Here is a 9,418-nt window from a genome sequence, read left to right on the forward strand (position 1 = left end):
AACTTCGTGTCGTGATTCGACAGCGGGAGGTCTAACATACGTTATCTTAACCGGGTCCGCGTTAGAGAGCTCCCTCGAAGTAGAAATGTCTATTTCAAATACCCGATGGGGGAAAACCCCCTACTAATCCGCCCGAAGGCACGACGATCAATAGGGGTAAACCCTGTCCTCTCAGACTTGAACCTGGGTATACCCAAGTCAAACCTTCATAGAAAGACTACCTATGTACTTCCCAAGTCTTGAACCCAAGACCTCCTGCTTATAAGGCAGGTGCTCAACCACTTGAGCTAACTAGGAAGTACATAAGTATCATGTTATTAATTTAATGTAATTAAGGGATATAGTTATAACACTTGGAAATGGGTTTGGACGTACGGAGTGTACACCCATCAAGTAAATGACATCTCTGACCCAAAAGTTTTGTAATAACTGATAGACATAACTATAACATTTTTTACATGAATTCTAAATGTGAAATTGCTAGCACGACATGATTGAAATTTACATGTAGAAATTTGATAGAAGTACAAGTTTGAAAATGGAAAAGTGAATCTGTAGGTAACTGTGTCTTGCTTTGATAAGGAACATAGGCACATAATCTAAATTCTTATTCACATTTCCATTTTGTCAATTCACTGTATAGTGAAAAGGAAAATAACAATCATGCTGTCAATTTCTATTATTCATTTCACATGGAAAACTCATATATGATATTATATTATATGTCATCAAACATATATGAAACTTTGCTACCTCCTGTAAATATGTCCATGCATAGACTGCATGGGATAATGAGAAAAACATATACGTAAACTTTGATCTCTTTCAGTTATTAAATCCTTTGGGTGTCTCTTATAGAGAATTGATACGTGAGAAAATATATACAAAACACGAAATACTCTATAGCGAACGGGTTCTAGATTTCTGCCAAAATCTATAACATTTCTCTTTGTATTATCCCAAAACAAAATTCGTGTAACCTAGGCAGTTAGGGTCGAATTGTTGTTTTCGGAAAGTGATATCACGATACAAAAAGATATCCAGTTATTGATTTCTTACCCTTGTAAATTGAATTTCCCCAACATATCATTCATAGAGATCTTAAATTCACCAACATTCTTGACGCTTTGTGCCAATCGCGTCCGACTCTTCGTGCGCGGAGACGGTCTTCAAGACGCTTTATAATCACTGGCCTTAGGAGATATGAACATTAGAGCAAAATATCATTTCAATTACGTAAGCATTATCCCACAATAGCTAAGACTATCCGCAACAGTTCATGATGCCCATCTATTAAACATACTAATCAGCATGTCACATCAGCTTTACATTCATCTTTCTCACAAACACTTTTTGCTCACAACAATAATATATTCATCATTTTTACAAACAACTAATAATTTCCCAACTTATTTTTTGCCAAACCAAGTCATTCATTCATCTAACTTTTGTCATCTAACTCCATTCTTCACCATCCTTCTCCACAAACACCCAAGGATGGATACCCTCCAACTCATCACCCACAACAATACCCTTCCTACAAACATTCTTCATGTTATCACAAATTACCTATGGATACCCAATAATACTAAATATAAATATGACATAAAATTCACCCCAATTATTACTTTCTTTTTCATTAAAACTTACGCTATTTCTGTAATTGATATACAATTACTTATTCTCATGCCCACATCTGATTAAGGGCTGATCCCTATCTCTTTGGTGACTCGTGAGGCTAACAATATTTGTTCTTATTGGAGGTCCATCCTTGAATACTTGCTAAGATGAATCTTGTGAATGTTTGAAAGCTTGGAACACCTTAAAAGACACTTGTCTAGCAATTTTTAAAAAATAAAACATTGATTTCCACCCAACTAATCAAAAAGTCAAAATACAAATATAGATAGAAAAGAGAAAGAAAAACCGCAAAAGTCACGCGTCTTGATTCGAAAACTTAACTCAACCCCTCCACCCCCCTTTCAAAATTAACAAAGAAAAAAACAAAACTTCACAAAATACTCCGAAACTTCTCACACACACACACACACAGAAGAAACTTTCTTCCAAATTATATCCCCTCCCCAATCAATATACTCAAATTTTCTCGATCTCCCTTCACTTTTCTATTCTAACCACCTTATTAAATCCCCATTCACAAATTATTATTTATGAATCATTAATTAATAATAATAAGTATATAAGTGGTTCCATTTAAAAATTTTTTTTTTTTTTTTCATATAAATAACTTCGATTAATTATATACTATTTTTAGAAGAATAAGTAAAAAATTAGGGTTAAGAAGAAAAAATTGCGATGATGGAAAACGTAAGCGGCGGTTACGAATGGCATTTCGATCGTGATGAAGATGATGACGTGGACGATTTCGATGATGATGATGGATGTGATATCAGCATGGACCTTGATTCCTTTTTTAAGATCCTCGATGAAAAAAATGACAATAATCCCCCCCTTCAGGTCTCCTTTTTTTCATTCTTTCTTTTCATTCATTATATATATATATATATATATTTATATGTATGTGTATGTATATGTATGTATAAGTTATGCTTTTTTTTTTTAAATATTTGTTTAGGATAGTGTTAATAAAATTGCTTATGGCCAATGTTACTTTTAACTATAAGCAATTATTAATTAATTTCTTGTTTTATTTTAATCAAACAAATATCGGAGTTATAAACTTACTGTGTGATGTATATATGTATATATGTATGTATATCTTTCAGAGTGGATTAGCAGATCCTTCTATCAGTTACGCACCCTATAACGAGTCAGTTACGCATGTTACCGCAAATGAGCAGTACCAACCCCTTGATGGTAATATATTACGAGTACTTCTTATTAACGAACTTATTTGTTTCATGCGGTTTTTTAAATATCGTGTATTTTTTGCTTCAGATCATTCGGAAGCTTCAGTTTCTAAAACTGTTTGTTCAAGTGGTTCATCCGATTGTGAGAGGCAGGCAGTCGATTATGGGTTGACAAAGGTTGGGACTTTCCCAGATGTTTCTTCCACACACGTTGACCCTTGGACTGCCGGTGCGACTAATGTAGCCTCATCGAGCTACTCTGATTCCAGGGAAGATTTTTTATTATCTAGCCAATATGACACTAGGGATACTAATTTAGAGAACTCTACTAGAGGTGGGACTTTTAGTTTTCGAGATGATGGTAATTCTGATAGAGTATACTTTGGAACATCCAAAGCCCCATTTAGCGGTGTGAGTGGAAATACTGACCTGGAGGATAAGCCTTCTTTACCATCTCCTATAAACAGAAATGGGTCATTTTACCCTGGTCGTCACACGATTCACAATAATGGAGTGCTATCTAAAGATAAGATTGCACTACAACAGCATCATGCCAGACCAATGTTCGGCATGAAAGGCAATCTCCCAGGCATCGCCAGTCCAATGGTCAATATGAAAGGCAATTTTCCAGGCAGTGGAAGATCCATCAACCCTCCTGCTAATAATGGGTCTACAAATGGAAGTCATTTTCCTTCAATTTTACCAAACAGAAGAAACATTGTTTCTATAATGGAGGAGACTAGTGATGTGGGTAGTGAAAAATCTTGTGATGTTGCTGACCGGCTGTTTAATGAATCTTTTTCTGGGGTTCCTAATTCTATATCAAGAAAGTATAATGCTATAAAGAGAGAACAGGACACCAGATCATTTGGACACTTTAACAATATCAAGAATAATCCATTTTCTCCGAGCCAATCCTATGTCCATCATGATATGGGCTCTATTGGATGGCAAGCTTCTCTAAATAAAGGAGCAGAGAGTAAATCTGCTATATTTGCTAACATGGGTCCTATTGGCCAACAAGCAGCTGCAAAAAACGTTACGTACATTGACGTTGATGACCCTGATATATGTATTCTTGAAGATATGAGTGTACCTGCACCCAGAAGACATCCTCATGTAGCTAGAAAAACACCTATTAGTGCTGCACAAAGGTCTGCACCTGGTACTCCTCCAGTTCACATGGGACATAATAATCCAAGTATCAATGAAAATGATGAACGCATCGTTTATCGAGCTGCATTGCAGGCGAGTCTATATTTCAGGATCATGCCACCTTAAAGTTCTTTGAGAATTAGTATTCTTATTTTGATGTTGCTCCACTGCAGGATCTTTCCCAGCCAAAGTCAGAGGCATGTGCCCCTGAGGGTTCGTTGAAGGTCCCGCTTATGAAACACCAGGTTGAGAACTGTGCCAAAAATTTTGAGTTAATGCGTGTCTTGCAAATTTAAATATGTGATTCTGACATATTCATGAAATCTGTGGCAGCGGATTGCTTTGTCATGGATGGTGCAGAAAGAGACCAAAAACATGCACTGCTTTGGAGGAATCCTTGCTGATGACCAGGTAATATGCCGTTGTTTTCTTTTTATAACTTTAAGTCTGCTGTTACCATATGGTTTAGTTATGTTTTCATTGATGATATAACATACATGGATGATGATGATGATGATGGTTATGACTCTTGTAGGGTTTGGGTAAAACAATATCAACAATTGCTCTTATGCTGACAGAAAGGTCGCCATCATCTAGTGTTCCTACTGCTGAAGTGAAAAAAGAGACTTTCAATTTGGATGATGATGATGATGAGCAAAAAGCCAATTCCTGTGTTACGGAAACTAATGGAAGTTCAGTAGAGACAAGTAACAGTTCTGTGAATACAAAAAGTAGACCAGCTGCAGGGACTCTTATTGTATGCCCTACTAGTGTTCTTCGTCAATGGAACGATGAGTTGCAGAACAAAGTAAGCAGCAAAGCTAGGCTTTCTGTTTTGATGTATCATGGTGCAAACAGAACCAAGGACCCATCTGAGCTAGCCAAGTATGATGTCGTCCTGACGACATACCCACTAGTGCAGATGGAGGTTCCCAAACAGCCACTTGTTGACGAAGATGAGGATGAAACAGAAAGGCATAACGGATATTTCACACCTGCAAAAAAAAGGAAATATCCTCCTAAATCCAATAAGGTTTCGAAGAAAAGGGGGATGGTATTTGAAGATCTTGTCCGTCCTCTTGCAAAGGTGAGATGGTTTAGGGTTGTACTGGATGAGGCACAGACGATTAAGAATCACAGAACGCAGGTAGCTAGGGCTTGTTGGGGTCTCAAAGCTAAACGTAGGTGGTGCTTGTCGGGGACCCCCATCCAGAATGCCATTGATGATCTTTATAGCTATTTCAGATTCTTGAGATATGAACCATATGCTGTATTTAAATCATTCTGCTCTACCATAAAGGTCCCTATTCAAAAGAGTCCCGAGACTGGGTATAAGAAGTTACAGGTTGTCTTGAAGACTATAATGCTTCGGCGCACCAAAGGTGAGAAATCTTTGCTTTTAGAGGTGGCAAAACGGGCAGTTTGGACGGGTTATGTAACTGGCCAAATCCAGATCAAAATGGGTTGGGCTGGCCAAAATATTTCAAGTGCTTATAGATGATTCTTGTGTTATACACAACTATATTGTTGCCATATTAATATAGGTATTTTTGGGTTCCATCTAATTAATACACTTTCAGGTGAGTTTTGACCCATTTGACCTTGGAAGGGATAAAACAAAACCCAAATTGAGACATCAGTGTACTACTGTAAACATCCTAGCTTGTTGGATATTAATATGTTTCTCGGTATATATTTACTTCAGCTACACTTCTTGATGGAGAACCAATAATCTCTTTGCCACCCAAGACCATTAGCCTGAAACAAATTGATTTCACTACTGAGGAGCGCGAGTTCTACTCTAAGCTGGAGGCTGAATCTAAAGCTCAGTTTAAAGTAAGTTTTCTTTGAGTTACATATTAGTTTGTTTTGTGATCCAATCTTTTTATTACTGTAATATCTTTCATGACAGTTTACAATTTTTGAGATGAATGTATTTTTCACTGTGTCAGGCATATGAAGAAGCTGGTACGGTTGAACAAAATTATGTTAACATACTGTTGATGCTGTTACGCCTAAGACAAGCCTGTGATCATCCTCTACTTGTTGTTAGAGGACGTAACTCAAGTTCTGAGTGGATGTCATCTCTGGAGAAAGCAAAAAAGCTTCCTCCTGAAAAGCGAACTTATCTCTTAAATTGTCTAGAAGCATCTTCAGCTATTTGTAGCATATGCAATGTATGTAGAACAGTTTTCATTGGATAGTTGAATATATTATTATTTGCTATTGTCTTCAAGATATTCATTACCGTTATTCCACAGGATCCATCTGAAGATGCTGTCGTGACAACTTGTGGGCATGTTTTCTGCAATCAGTGCATCCTTGAACATCTTTGTAGTGACGAAAGTTGTCCATTTTCAAATTGCAAAGCTATGCTGAGCACCTCATCAGTATTTTCAGCATCCACACTCAGGATTTCGCTTCGTGGCCAACCTAGTAATGGTCTTGATATTTCTGCTATAGTGAAAGAGGTGAAAGCAGAAGTGAAATCTGAGGTTCTCGAACCTTGCTCATCCAGTGGATCTGTTAATTTCAAAACTGTTGAGGCAGCTGAGGCGCTTGATTCATCTAAAATCAAGGCAGCCGTTGAGGTCCTGCAGTCTGTTGCTAAACCCCAGGAAATTGCTACAGATGAGAAGGATGGTAGTGTGATCGTTGTGAGAGAGAAAGCGATTGTGTTCTCACAGTGGACAAAAATGCTGGATTTGCTTGAGGCTTGCCTGGAAGATTCTTCCATTAAATACCGGAGACTTGATGGAACAATGTCTATTCAAGATCGAGATAAAGCAGTGAAAGATTTCAACACTCGGCCAGAGGTTTGTTGGGATCTTCTCTATTTAATATTATATTTCTGATTTTGTGATCATAGGTAGCTATGTCGACCATTTTCGTATAAATTGTCGATTTTATCTCCAGTGGGTCTATGTGTAAAATCGGTAAAGGTAGTTATAAAAGAATTGTGTCAAAGGTTTCTCTTGAAATGCAACTAATAGGAAAAATATGGTTCTTCTAATTATATTTGACACTAGTTAACAAGTAAAAAATTTTTGACAAAAAGTGTTTCCCAGCCATTTCATAGGTATTATTTACTGTTCCCTAGAATCCTTTCAGACAATTTTCTTGTTCTATCTAAGATGGGTCACTCTTGTAGGTTACTGTTATGATCATGTCTTTAAAAGCTGCTAGTCTTGGGTTGAATATGGTTTCTGCTTGTCATGTTCTTCTTCTGGACCTGTGGTGGAACCCCACAACCGAAGATCAAGCAATTGATAGAGCTCATAGGATTGGGCAGACTCGTCCTGTTTCGGTTTTGCGGTTTACTGTTAAAGATACTGTTGAAGATCGTATTTTGGCACTTCAGGTATTATTTTCACCCTTTGATTTTTTCCCGCCATCTTACTATTTTACAAATATTCACCCTCTTCCAAATTGGTAGTTGCTCCTTTAGGCTTTATTATTAGTTCTCGTTCATTATATTCCCAATCTAGCTATATTGGAGAAATCAAATAGTTGTATATCCCAACACTACTTTGTACTAACTTCTTCTTTTTCACTTTAGTTACTGCCTACCAGTATTTTTTTTAGGTAAGTTAGTGTCAAAGTCAAACAACCTATAACATCAAGGCATGATTGTGATGACTGGTCTCACCAATCTTTTGTTCACCACTTAACAAAAAATTGAAATAACTGCCAAGATATTTTTCAGTTGAGCCACTCCAAAGACCTGAAGGATGAACGTATTTTTGTAAACAACACTTTAAATATTGTTCATATTATTCTTACTGAAAAACATAAACCATATGCATATAATTGTAGTCAAATTCTATGACTCTGTTTAGGGTAGAGATCCTCTCAAGTCTCAAGTTAGGGGTAACTTGAGGGGTAAAGTTGGGATAATCTCGACAATTTGCCTATGGATTAGCTGTTACACAAATGTTGAGCATATTGCACACTATTGCATCAAAGATGAGATAAACAGAGGGGTAGGGATTCCTTCAAGTTAGAGTAACTTGAGGGAATCCCTACCCCTTTGTTTATCTCATCTTTGATGCAATAGTGTGCAATATGCTCAACATTTGTGTAACAGCTAATCCATAGGCAAATTGTTTTAGCCTGAAAACTCGTGAGACCCTTCTACAATATTTTTTATCATTTGGAAATTACAAGTTTCTATGTTTATGCAGCAAAAGAAGAGATCTATGGTTGCATCTGCATTTGGGGAGGATGAGACTGGTACAAGTCGGACTCGCCTTACAGTTGACGATTTGAAATACCTATTCCATTTTTAATCCAGGTTCTTTGATGGTTCCAGCTGATATATCGAGTTAATATATCATATAACGACTCTATCATGTTATCAGAACAATATGGTACAAATACTATATGAAATGATGACATGATACAACTGTTATATTATCTATATTTTCTCGGTATCTTGAAATTGATGATGATATACTTTATTAACAAAAGGGGAACGTTTTACATCGGGAAAATTTTTTATATATATATGTATTTTGTCTCTGGTAGTTACTCGTCAGAAGGTTTATAGATTAGGCTGAATCTATTTTGTTGGTAGTTTTGTGAATTTTATCTCATTGTATAGTATAGGGATATATTTGAAGTCAAATGACATATCAGGTGAATCAGATATGGAGGTTTTTGCATATTTGTTGGTTGGTTTAATGTCTTTATATTATATGTGTGATCTGTATATATAAACAGGCAGGCGTCAGACATTATTTGTAGCTCATGAGATTGTTTTGCACTTCATTATTCTTGCAAATGTGTGCATTTCATTACGTAGCTAATTAAGATGTTGAAACAGAACATTGTATATTTGTATCAGATGTGTGCGTGAACTTGAATAGGAAGTTATTTTATACTGTAATTGAAGTACTAGTGAGTTGTGATTGCCAAACCAACTTGTTCACTCATACTATCTCTTTGAGTTGGGTATGTCTTAAATGCTCTAAAGAAAGAATGGTATCAGATTCTCTATATATATCTACTTCACTAAATATTAAACAGCTAAGGGTAGTGTGTTATGTTTACCAACATATTACAAGGGATCATCACAAGGTGAATACTTTAGGCATTGAAGTCTAAACACGCATTTTGACATTTTAGCCCAACTCTAATCTGCAATGCAATAGTTTGTCTATACATATATATGATAAGTCATAAACCGCTTAGACGGATCAATGAGCCTTCATAATGGGTTCAAGTCGAGATTGATTAAAGATGAGCGTGAGCCTGCAACGTTAGCTCGGACATATTAATTAAAAAGAGCAAATCGGTGATTAAGCAGGTTCAACACTAAAGTATGACTAAAGTATGATTCAGTTGAATTTGAGCTCATATAACTTGGTAAATGCCGTCTGGTGTTTACAACTATCTAACAGCACATATATTAGCACTTATGTGTTAGACTA

The 9,418-nt window shown here is 36.4% G+C and overlaps 1 protein-coding gene across 1 annotated transcript; it reads left to right on the forward strand.

Moving 5' to 3' along the window:
* Window positions 1-2,252: 2,252 nt before the first annotated feature.
* LOC122595234 (helicase-like transcription factor CHR28) lies at window positions 2,253-8,677 on the forward strand. The gene is made up of 11 exons (XM_043767570.1): window positions 2,253-2,478; window positions 2,748-2,838; window positions 2,920-4,079; window positions 4,160-4,231; window positions 4,320-4,397; window positions 4,522-5,368; window positions 5,692-5,822; window positions 5,939-6,163; window positions 6,248-6,802; window positions 7,138-7,347; window positions 8,171-8,677. The coding sequence occupies exons 1-11, from the start codon at window positions 2,317-2,319 to the stop codon at window positions 8,273-8,275; spliced, it is 3,636 nt and encodes a 1,211-aa protein (XP_043623505.1). The 5' UTR covers window positions 2,253-2,316; the 3' UTR covers window positions 8,276-8,677.
* The last annotated feature ends 741 nt before the right edge of the window (window positions 8,678-9,418 follow it).

This window comes from Erigeron canadensis, chromosome 4, assembly GCF_010389155.1.
Source record: "Erigeron canadensis isolate Cc75 chromosome 4, C_canadensis_v1, whole genome shotgun sequence".
Taxonomy (NCBI): domain Eukaryota; kingdom Viridiplantae; phylum Streptophyta; class Magnoliopsida; order Asterales; family Asteraceae; genus Erigeron; species Erigeron canadensis.

Coding starts and splice junctions, on each gene's coding strand:
- LOC122595234 (XM_043767570.1), top strand. CDS start 2,317: ATGATGGAAAACGTAAGCGGCGGTTACGAATGGCATTTCGATCGTGAT. Junction 2,839..2,919: donor GCAGTACCAACCCCTTGATG/GTAATATATTAC, acceptor TTTTTGCTTCAG/ATCATTCGGAAGCTTCAGTT. Junction 5,369..5,691: donor AATGCTTCGGCGCACCAAAG/GTGAGAAATCTT, acceptor TATTTACTTCAG/CTACACTTCTTGATGGAGAA.